Source organism: Periplaneta americana, chromosome 2 (genome assembly GCF_040183065.1).
Source record: "Periplaneta americana isolate PAMFEO1 chromosome 2, P.americana_PAMFEO1_priV1, whole genome shotgun sequence".
NCBI classification, from domain to species: domain Eukaryota; kingdom Metazoa; phylum Arthropoda; class Insecta; order Blattodea; family Blattidae; genus Periplaneta; species Periplaneta americana.
Window position 1 is genome coordinate 8,232,481 of NC_091118.1, and position 12,168 is coordinate 8,244,648.

Sequence of the window (12,168 nt, forward strand, 5' to 3'; positions counted from 1 at the left end):
AACAATAAATACAGGGACAGCCATCAAAATATTTTTAAAGAACATGCATAACTTAAATTTGTTTAAACTGGTCTGGTAGCTAGAGCACTGATTTATAAAATGTTGGGCAAGCGTGTGGTCTTGGTAGCACCGGGGTTTTCTCCAGAAATTCCCATTCCCTTGTGGCATCCCAATGAATGTCCATCATATCTCATCGTGGGTGTAGTGTAGACCAGCCTCTTATGGTGCACCATGGGCAATGACTCTGTTGGTAAATTGGTCTACACGACTGGCTTGTTATGGATGTATGACGAACAAATTCTTCATTAATAAGAAGAAATTGTTTAAACATAATGTATTTGTATTCGCAGCTTAGCCACAACTTTTTCCCTGGGTTTTCCAGTTACCAATTGAAGCAGAATTATTGGGTAACTTTAAGCATTGGACTTCAGAATCATTTAGCCATAATTAATTTACATATCATCATCATCATCATCCATACAATAACATGGGTTAAGTTGTCGGTGTGGCGTGCTGTAGGCTACCGATATTTCTGCAAGACCTTGGCCATTTGGGTACTCAGTTCTTCATATGAGTAGTAACACAGTCTACTATATACAGTCACGAAGCTTGAGTTTTGAGGGTGCTAGAAACAATAGACTGTGACTACTATTTTGCATTGCCTGTAATGAGGCGATATTAGCGATCCTAGTGGTGAGCAACTACCTAATGTTTGCATATTTACTATGTATTGACCTTCGCGACTGTATATAGTAGACTGTGGCAGTAAGCACAATAAGCCTCAGGTTGCATTGCAAGCCTTCGGTTCCCTTCTCCGCACAAGAAGAAAATGAACGACAATTTAGTATTAACAGATATATGCACTCAAGCATAGACTATTTTTCGATGTTATGTTTGTTTTAATAATTCGTTTCTAAACGTGCCGTGATGAATTAATTAGTAGGTCAATATACCCTCAGAGAGTTGGGAGATTTGGTGTATTGGACACACTGACAATCGTGTTTCATATGTTTTGTAACTTTTCTTTTTTTATTGATAGATAGCGCTAATGTAGGTGTAGATAGTGGCGAATTTAGCAATTGAGTTAGCGAGTGACACATCTGTGATATATGATTCGTAGGTTAAACAGGTTAAGATTATATTTTCTGCTTTCACAAGAATTTCGCAGCTTCCATTTATTATGACTTATGACATAGTAAAGTGAGAAGGTCGTGAAATGTTAGGGTGTGATTTTTGACATTGAAATAACTGCGGAACGATTGTGTGCTTGCAATGTGTCGAAGTGTTACTTAATACTATTATTAGTGTGGATTTTATACTTGCGGATTCATCGTTGATGTTTTCGTTCATTACTTTGTAATATTCTTAAACACCTTTCCAATATGAGTAATTCACAGGTAAGCATTATTCACCATTATTTAAATATAATTGTTTTTTGTCACGATTTCAGTTATCACAATATTCTCCCAGTGTTTTTAGTGTCACGGGCTTTTGACCTTTGAATGTTTGAAGTATTGAGAAGAGGATTGAAAATTGTGCAAATATTTTAGTTCATATCTATGCAGGCAACGGTATGATTAACGCAAACAAGTTACTCAGTTTTAATGAATTCTGTATTTGTTACTACTGTTTAGAACTTAAGTCATTCGGCAGACAACTAAATATATTTGTTTAGACATCGTAGTTGGTTGGGAAAACTTTTGCTGGGTAGTGATATTAATTGGCGAAATTAACGTGGAATTAATTTATGGACATGCAGGTGCGTACATTTTTTCCCCGTAAAATAGGAGCAGTTCGGACAGGTATTAAGAATTGACGGTAAAATTATAATACTATTCAGTCTAATGTATGGCATTCAATGGAGATTGACTGTCATGGACAAATATAGAGATGTTTCTACGTGACCTTTAGACAAAGGAGTGAACAAAATTAGGCTCTTAGGACATTTGTGGACCTTCCATCAAAATATTGGGAAGCAAGAAGGATGATGATTCATTGTTAAATCCAGAGCATTAGACACACACACAAAATTAGGCTTGGGTTTGTCAGAATATAACAGAACTCCAAAACAAGTGCGTAAACTCTGAGATATTTGACTTGGATGCATGTTCTGTGCTAAGCTGGGTATTGGGACATTAATGTACGTATTTTGAATTTCAATAATATTGTTGGTGTGTTTGTTTCAGCAGACTCCTGGGACCTCAGTCCAGGAATATTCCATTCGTGTTCCAAAGTAAGTTTTTATGATATTTATTTGCTGTTTTGTAGGTTGTAATACAAAATAAAACGTTTTATACCGAGCGAGTTGGCCCAGACGGTAACGTTTGAGACTCGTCTTCGGGAGGTCCCAGGTTCAAACCCCGTGGCCGAGCAATCTGACCAGGTTTTTTTTATGGTTTCCCTCAGTCACAAAGGCAAATGCCAGATTATGAAAATATAAAATGAATAATAAGAAATAATTGGCTATCGATCTCAATGTTTACACATATTTTATCTGTTATTGTCATGTTTATGAAATGCTGCTGACAATTCACAAATTGTATTTGTCAAATCAGGTAAGAACTGTCAGAAAACAAATGCTACACAACAATATCCTAGCATATTTGTAGAATTGCCAGGATTATTGGACTTTATGAAACAGGACTCTGGTGTAACCAACGATCCTAAATAGGCGATATGACTACAGATGTTAAAGCATGTATAAATGAACTAAAAAAGAACATCTTATTTGTGACCTACATGCTATAGCTATTTCCTGCCCTTTGCAAAATTTAAGGGGTTAGGTACAGCTTACAGCAATAAAATTTTGGAAATATTCAACATTTTTTTCCTCCATTACTGTATCTTGTACAATAATGGAAATTAGTATGTGTAAAACACTGTCCTTCTGCTATATGAAAAAAATATTTTTACGGTTTAAAAAAATATATTTACATTTTTTTTTTTTTTTCAAAATTCAGTTCACTGTGCAATGATGAAGCATTTCCCACTTAATTAAAAAATTATACAACATTCTGTGATGAAATTTTTTGTGTGTATTTATGCATGTCATATCTATAATATGATGCAAGATCACTACTCTACTTTTGATAGATTGTCTGATAAAAAATAATTCATTAAAAATGGCCAAATATCAGTATTTTCTTCTAACACAAAATAAAAAAAGGTCACTGTAGAGTATCCACCGCCCACTGAACGAATATTGGTTAAAGGAGCGTTGAGTGACTTCCGCCGATTTTGGAATAGACACCGACGCACTTAGGTTAGGTTAGTTTAGGCTTTTATTATCCCGTCAAGATGTTTAGGATTAGTGTAAAACTGGCCTATGTCTCCTATAGTGGGCGGGACATAAGTAACATTCACCGAGAAAGAACATGAAAAAGTTAACAAGTTTATGAGTTATGAGGGAAACGCTTCATCACTGCACAGTGAACTGCCACCATTATGAATTTTGAAAAAAAAAAAAAATATATATATATATAAATAATTTTTTTTAATCGTAAAATTTTTCATATAGCAGAAGGACAGTGTTTTACACATACTAATTTTCATTATTGTACAAGATACAGTAATGGAGGAAAAAAAAAATGTACATTTCCAAAAATTTTACTGCTGTAAGCTGTACCTAACCCCTTTAGGGGCACGGTAAATAAATGAATAATAATAGACTAAATAAATAATACATTTTAAATATACATAGGCCTACAATTAGGACAGCTAACATATCGATGATGTTTTGTAAAAAGGGTGTTATCAACAATTTTGTAGCTTTACATTATTTTTCCGTTGACTTATTTCCTGGATGCATGAAAAATTTAAAAAAGAATAGTGAAAAATACTAATATGAAGTTAGTAACATATTTTATGAAATAATGGATCTTAAACAGTTTTTTTTTAGATCTCCTGATTTTGTTGATAGCGTCCTTTTCACAAAACATCATCAATATCTTTTGCTATAGTTTGTTAAAAGTATGCCTGCTTCTAGAAACACGAAAAAGAAGTACCAAGTGATGAGGTTTACATCATCTGTCAATATAGACTTCAGCAAATGGACACAGGTGAAGATGGAACGTGAAAACAACATGAAGGAATTCCGCGGGACTGAAGAAGAAATGCCAAAGTGAGTACTAGACCTGCAGTGTTGCCAGAACTTCAATTACAATAATTATTTTATGCTTGACCATGCCGAAATGTAGTAATTATACACCTGGTAGCAGCCCTTTAATGGATCTCATTAAAGTACACCTATTCATTAAAGTTCAGGTGTTCCACCAATCAGAAAATACCATTGTAGCAATATGAAAGTGCAAGTATCGATTATTCTCGGATATGCAATCGAAAGACAACTAGTTCTGTTACTATAATAATTAGCGTTAATTGTAAATAATATTCAAATAAATTCAATTTGACATCTCGTTTTTCAATGTCTAATTCAATTTCAAGGTTATATCAAGATTAATGTTAATTTCATTCACTAGATTATATCAAGGTCAATGACATTTGTTTCTAGGAAAAAATCAATACTTCTGCATCTGCGCACATCTCACAATTTACGAGGTATTGCACAAGATCAGTTCCACTCCCCAGTCAGATAAGAATAACATGAATACTTATGAATAATTTCAAGTTAGAAATATGGTCGAGCATAAAAAGTCGTATGAAACTTGCCTATAATGGTAATTAAGACGCTCGTATGAAATTCGCTTGTGCTCGTTTCATAAACATACTCGCGTCTTAATTACTACCATTATAGGCTCGTTGCATAATGTACTATTATCGTATTTGAATGGCTGTTTTAGTTTCAATAAAGGTTTATAGTTAAAATCATAACCTTGTCACCTGTGAATAGCATCTGAAGTTTAAAAAACATGTTAAATAAATACAGAGGTGCGGTACCATATAGGATCAGTGACGAAATGATACTAAAAAATATGTAGATACTATATGATATAATTAGGGCCAGGAAGTTCATGCCCTAAAAACCGACTAAATATGCATGCAAGTATGCCTTTAAAAATCTTAAAATAGGCCAATAAATATGTATATTTTTTTCACCAATAAATATATACCTTTTTTTTCGCCAATAAAATTCGGTAATTCGGTAGAAAAGGTTGGTCATTATGGCAGACATCATATAGGATCAGTGACAGGTTTGGTTTGTTCAGGTTTTTTATATGCCTACCAAAAAAGTATAATATGCAAGGCAAACCAAAAACCTCAACAGACGAAACGTAATGTGTCACTGATCCTCAATGATGTCATTGATGTCTGTCGTATTGACCAATATTTTTTTACTGAATTACCTAAAATTCTATATTTCTTGATATGCTAACACAGTGGTCTTGCAGCTAGAGTGCTGGACTTATAATCGTGTGGATCCGGGTTCGAACCCCGGTTTACTCTCGATTATAACTTGTGTTGGGCAAACCCGTGGTCCAAGTAACGCATGTTTTCTCTGGGAAGCTCCGGTTCCCCTGTAGCATCCCAACAAATCTCCATAATTGTCTGATCATGGGTGTAGTATAGACCAGCCTCCTGTGACGCGCCCTATGCAACGATTCTATCGGTGAATTGATCTAATACACAACTGGCTTCATATGGGTGAATGACGAACAGTCAAGTATCCGCCATTGGTTTAATAGCTATATATATCTTGATATCGGTAATAAATAATAATAGTAACAAAATAACATTGTAGATCAAACCAGACGAGATTAAATTTACATTTATTGTTGAGACCGACATACTATTATGTCGTGAAATTCACTAGGTGTGCCATGAAACTTTCAATATTCTAAAAATAATTATTATAATAATTTTACTCAATACCAGTTAAAGAAAAATAGATTATGATGTTTTTTTTTTTTAAATCATTGCAATGTTATGCAACATAAAATCAGCTTTAATGAGCTTAAACGAAAAAATATGCCATAATAATATAAATATCATTAAATATTATGCCTTTATAAAAAATGCCAAAATGTGGAAATATATGTAACATAAAATTGGTTCGATAAGCTTTAATGTCGATGATTCGTGAAGATAATTAAGCAACAGTTAATTACAAAGAAAATGTGTGCAAATACATGAACTTCCTGACCCTAATATAATAATGAAATACCCCAAATTATATTTAGAAAGATTACCGAAATATGACCATATGCAGTAGAAAAATTACAGTTGTCATTTTATCTTCTCTGAGAATAGTCTATTTTGAAAGGAATGTTCGTTAAGTAAAGAACTGGTGAGCATTGTACCTGTTTGCTTTATCATTATGTGCTGTTGTCTGTGGTAGGTTTGGTGCAGGCAGTGAGTTTGGTCGAGATGCACGTGAAGAAGCACGCAGGAAAAAATATGGAATAGTTAGCCGGAAATACCGTCCAGAAGACCAACCGTGGATCTTGAAAGTGGGAGGGAAGACTGGTAAAAAGTGAGTGAGTTAATTAATGTTTTCTGTTGATGTGATTCTATTCTGTTTTTCAGATCTTCGTCTGTTGTTCTTGCTGTAAAAGTTTCAAGTCTATATGCAGAGTAATATGAGACAATTGTTAAACCACGGTCTTTAAAATGTCTGTGACACAATTTTGATACTGGCTTTAAACAGTTACATTTGAAGAAAGAATTTGAGAGGTACTTTCATAGAAATGTGGAGACATGTAAATCGAGTCTTTCAGGTATAGCTCCCTGTAAAGCAGATTTGAATAATTTCAAGGGAAAAATTGTTCCGGGGCCGGGTATCGATCCCGGGACCTCTGGTTAAATGTACTAGCGCTCTTACCAACTGAGGTCCCAGGATCGATACCCGGCCCCGGAACAATTTTTCCCTTGAAATTATTCAAATCTGCTTTACAGGGAGCTTTACCTGAAAGACTAGATTTGCATAATATATACGACACTGTGTACGTTAACAGAAAACCACAATTCCAAGTCACACAGAGATTGTGTGTACTCGATGTGGGTCTCTGGCATTTCGTCAGCCCACGCGAGTTGTGTGGATATAAAGGGAAAAGTTGAGACGTGTCGGATAGAGTTCCCGGGTAGCTCAGTTGGTAAGAGCGCTGGTACGTTCAACCAGAGGTCCCGGGATCGATACCAGGCCCCGGAACAATTTTTCCCTTGAAATTATTCATGTGGAGACATGTTTTTCAAATGCAACAAAATTACAAATTTCTATTCCAGAGAAAAGTTTCCTAATAGCCTGAAGAATGTGTGTTCCAAATATCTTGCGTGTAGCATTAATGGTTCAGAAGATACACAACTTAACTATTGTATAAGAATAAAGCATAGAATTAAAGTTAGGGAAATTACAATTAATGTTTACTGTAATTTAAAACCTTGTGCACCAGAACTTCAAAAATGGCATCATAGCAGCTGACGAGACCATAAATGACTTTTTCATTTTATATAATATATTTTTCATACACTGTATCAAATAATATTTTAAAGGAAAACAATAAAAAAATTAAAAGTTACTTCAAATTGTAATCTAAGTTTAGTGTGATTTAAAAACCCTGTGCACCGGACCTTTAAAAATGGCGTCACTGTAACTGACAAAGCCATAACTGCGCATTAAATTTTATGTAATGTATTTTTCACATATGGAAGAGTGTTTTAAATGATTTTTTTTTGAGTTTACGGATTTTTCACTATATTTAACCATCCTCTCCCTTAAAGGAGAAACTGTGTACAATTTTACGGCCACTGTTCATTTACTCTTACCTGTTACTCTTTCCTTGCCTACAAGATAGTTCTTCCATCTCTAAATATGCAGTATTTTATTGTTTTACACTGTCCCACTTGTAATCGTTTACGTCCAGGTTTCGTGGCAATAGAGAAGGTGGTGTGGCCGAAAATGCGTCCTATTATGTGTTCACGCATGCACCAGATGGAGCCATAGAGGCGTTCCCACTGCAGGAGTGGTACAACTTCCAGCCCATCCAGAGGTACAAGTCACTGAGTGCAGAAGAAGCTGAGGAACAGTTTGGCAGGTTAGTCGTTAGACAGCGTGTATGTAAGTACCTAACCTAACTGAATGTGTGCCTGTATGTTTGACAGTGAAGTCTTTAGTGTTCTCACACTCCAGTAGTTTTTCACCAAGGTACGAGGGGGATCCAGGAAATAACGACCGTTTTGTTGTAATAATTAAAAAAATATATATATTTATTTGAAAAAACAAAGTCTGTTACATAACTGAAGCTTCCTTTACTTCTCTACATAACACCACCTACATTTAAACATTTGTCGTATCTGTTCACTAGCTTTAGAATTCCCGTGTTATACTCCTCTGCCGCCAGTTCATTAAGCCAGGTGTTCACTGTCTTCTTCAACTCTTCATCACTTCCAAAACGCGTAGCACCCAGAAAGTCTTTCAGCTTAGTGAAAAGGTGAAAATCGCTAGGAGCAAGGTCTGGACTATAGGGCGGATGATCAAAGATTTCCCAACCGAATTGATCCAGCAATTCTCGAGTTGAAGCAGCAGTGTGCGGGCGGGCGTTGTCGTGAAGAAGCACAACTCCTCTCGAAAGCATTCCTCGCCTCTTGTTTTGGATGGCTCACCGTAGTTTTCGTAAAGTAGTGCCTTTTGGCATGAAATCCAGCAAAAGAACACCTTTGCGATCCCAAAAGACAGTAGCCATGACTTTTTGTGTTGAGAGAGTCTGTTTGAATTTTCTCGGTTTCTTGGGTGATGAGGGACGATGCCACTGACGTGATTGGCGCTTGGTCTCTGGGGTGTTGTGAGACACCCAGGTCTCATCACCAGTCACAATTTGATCAAGGAAGGCGTCTCCATCTGTGTGATATCGCATCGAGAATGTCAATGCTGAGGCCATTCTCTGAGTTTTGTGTTGGTCACTCATTTGCCGTGGAACCCATCGTGCACAGATTTTGTGGTAGCCAAGATGTTGCGACACAATTTCACCAAGCAAAGAACGAGAAATGTCAGGAAAGGCAATATGCAATTCGTCGAGTGATGTGCGCCTGTCTTGCAAGATTCTGTCGTTCACTTTAGTCTTCAGGTCTTCTGTGATGAGTGATGGGCGTCCGGGTCGAGTTTCATCGTGGACATTTGTTCGCCCATTGTTGAACATTTCGCACCATTTTCTCAAATTTCTTTCATTCATTACAGTATCACCATACACTTCTTTCAATTGCCGGTAAATTTCTGCAGGTTTCAAATGTCGGGCATTCAAAAATCGAATCACACTCCTCACCTCACAGTCGGCGGGATTATCAATCACGTCGTTCATTTTGAAGTAACACAAAATGCACAATGGCGACTTGTTGCAACCAGTACTCACAACATTATGAGAACACATGTTAAGGAAGCCAGTTGACCTTCAAACAAGGAAGAGGAATCAGCTGCGCGGCGAGTAGGCGCGAACGGTCGTTATTTCCTGGACCCCCCTCGTATCTTTCTGTACAGCTGCATCTTTTAAAATGTTCCATATTCATATCATTGCTCATTTTGCTTAGGATACAAGAAGGTGTACTGAATACTGCAGTTCTGTGTAGATGGCCTGAAAGAGGAAGCATGTTTGTGAATGCCCTTTTTTTGTTATTAGTTATTAATGATATTTGAGATGTAATTAAATGTATCTCAGTGAAACTTACAGCAGAGTCTGTATAGGCCAGTTTCTATCTGATGCTTTTCCAATTCACTGCGGGCTAAAGCAAGGAGATGCACTATCACCCTTACTTTTTAACTTTGCTCTAGAATATGCCATTAGGAAAGTCCAGGATTTGGAGGGTTTGGATCGAACAGGTTACATCAGCTGCTTGTCTATGCGGATGACGTGAATATGTTAGGAGAAAATCCACAAACGATTAGGGAAAACACGGGAATTTTACTGGAAGCAAGAAAAGAGATAGGTTTGGAAGTAAATCCCGAAAAGACAAAGTATATGATTATGTCTCGTGACCAGAATATTGTACGAAATGTGAATATAAAAATTGGAAATTTATCCTTTGAAGAGGTGGAAAAATTCAAATATCTTGGAGCAACAGTAACAAATATAAATTATATTCGGGAGGAAATTAAACACAGAATAAATATGGAAAATGCGTGTTATTATTTGGTTGAGAAGCTTTTGTCATCTAGTCTGCTGTCAAAAAATCTGAAAGTTAGAATTTATAAAACAGTTATATTACCGGTTGTTCTGTATGGTTGTGAAACTTGGACTCTCACTTTGAGAGAGGAACAAAGGTTAAGGGTGTTTGAGAATAAGGTGCTTAGGAAAATATTTGGGGCTAAGAGGGATGAAGTTACAGGGGAATGGAGAAAGTTACACAATGCAGAACTGCACGCATTGTATTCTTCACCTGACATAATTAGGAACATTAAATCTAGACGTTTGAGATGGGCAGGGCATGTAGCACATATGAGCGAATCCAGAAATGCATATAGAGTGTTATTTGGAAGACTGGAGGGAAGAAGGCCTTTGGGGAGGCCGAGACGTAGATGGGAGGATAATATTAAAATGGATTTGAGGAAGTTGGGATATGATAGAGAGTGGATTAATCTTGCACAGGAATAGGAACCGATGGTGGGCTTATGTGCGGCAATGAACCTTCGGGTTCCTTAAAAGCCAGTAAGTAAGTAAAAGTAAGTATTTGAGATGTAATTAAATGCCATTTAGTTATAAATTCTTCTCACTTATACGTTTTTTCTTCAGACCCCCCATAAAAACGTATAAATAATGTTTTACTGTACCTTGTTTAATATTTTTTTTAGCATAGAGAACTAGTTATTAAAAATTAGAATGACACCACTTGGTTATAAGTCTCTGAATCGCACAAGGATCAGGCACTGTAAAGCACTTGCATTATGTCTCACATAAAAAGCTCTCATGACTGGTTTAGTCCACACCTGTGTAGTAACTGTTAGGGTGTCTGGCTGCGAAATCAGGTGGCCCGAGTTGGATTCCCGGTCGGGGCAAGTTACCTGGTTGAGGTTTTTTCCGGGGTTTTCTCTCAACCCAATATGAGCAAATGCTGGGTAACATTTGGTGCTGGACCCCGGACTCATCACCGGCATTATCACCTTCATCTCATTCAGACGATAAATAACCTAAGATGTTGATAAAGCGTCGTAAAATAACCTACTAAAATAAAAAAAAAATAAAAATGACTGGTTTAAAGCAGTATATTTAGGCAAGAAATTGTTAGTGAATACAGAGAAGCTGGCCTGCTTGAAGAGTCAGTGTGACTTGATATACAGTGACACTTCCCAATAGCAGACTCCTCTCAATAGCGGACATTTTAAAATTCCCCTGCAAAATAACATTGGCCCTTATGATAAAATTCTTCCAAATAGCGGACATTCTCAACAATGGACGCAGACACTGAAATGTATCTCCCAACAGCAATTAAAACTTCCAAATAACGGACAGCATGAAAGAAAAAAAAAGAAAAACATGGTTGCAAATTAAATGGAATTGTAACGGAATTCTTTGCAACAATCATTATCGTGCATTTGAACGTTCTTGTACTTTATTGAAGGTAAGCAGCACAGTTGTTAGTTGTGATGCTGTACGTGAGCAGTCCGTACTTTCTTAGTTTGTCAAGTTGAGTGTACAGTCACATTAAAAATGTCACAAAAACGTAAACGTTTGTCAATAAAAGAGAAAGTGGGTATTGTAAAGCATAGTAAGAAGGAGAAATTAATTAAGGGTTCGTGAGCTGGCCACAAAGTTTAATGTAGGAAAAACTCAGGTTAGTGAAATTTTGAAAAAACAAGGATGTTATTTTAAAATCATACACTGAGAATGCAAATAAGAACACAAAAATAGCTTTTCCTAAAACTGAGGGGGTTGCCATTGACAATTGAAGATATGAAAGGTTCTGCTGTGCTAGAGCAAATACAGACGTGGACAAATTATTAACAAAATTGACGATTTTTATGATAATTCTGTTTACAAAATTTGACTTTTCAATTTACACTACAGTTGACAATTTTTCATATTTCTATCATTATGGTAGACAGAAAAATGCAAAAATGTCAACTGTAGTTTAAATTGAAGAGCCAATTTTTGTAAGAATATATAATAAAAATCTTTAATTTTGCTAAAAATTTGTAAATATGCAAAAATGTCAACTGCAGTCTAAATTGAAGAGTCAAATTTTGTCAAAATATAAACTAAAAATCTTGAGTTTTGCTAATTATTTGGA

At 36.1% G+C, this 12,168-nt stretch overlaps 1 protein-coding gene across 2 annotated transcripts in view; it reads left to right on the forward strand.

Annotated features, from left to right (window-relative positions):
* The first annotated feature begins 1,059 nt into the window (after positions 1-1,059).
* The window catches only part of TfIIFalpha (transcription factor IIFalpha), a 31,422-nt gene continuing 20,313 nt past the window's right edge, over positions 1,060-12,168 (forward strand). Inside the window, exons 1-5 of one of the 2 annotated variants that reach the window (XM_069844448.1) lie at positions 1,060-1,397; positions 2,190-2,233; positions 3,986-4,120; positions 6,296-6,430; positions 7,818-7,988. In XM_069844448.1, coding sequence (XP_069700549.1) covers positions 1,383-1,397; positions 2,190-2,233; positions 3,986-4,120; positions 6,296-6,430; positions 7,818-7,988 — 500 coding nt within the window. In that variant the 5' untranslated portion in view covers positions 1,060-1,382. Of the gene's footprint in view, positions 1,398-2,186; positions 2,234-3,985; positions 4,121-6,295; positions 6,431-7,817; positions 7,989-12,168 lie in introns of both variants that reach the window. The other variant, XM_069844440.1, reaches the window with a different exon arrangement.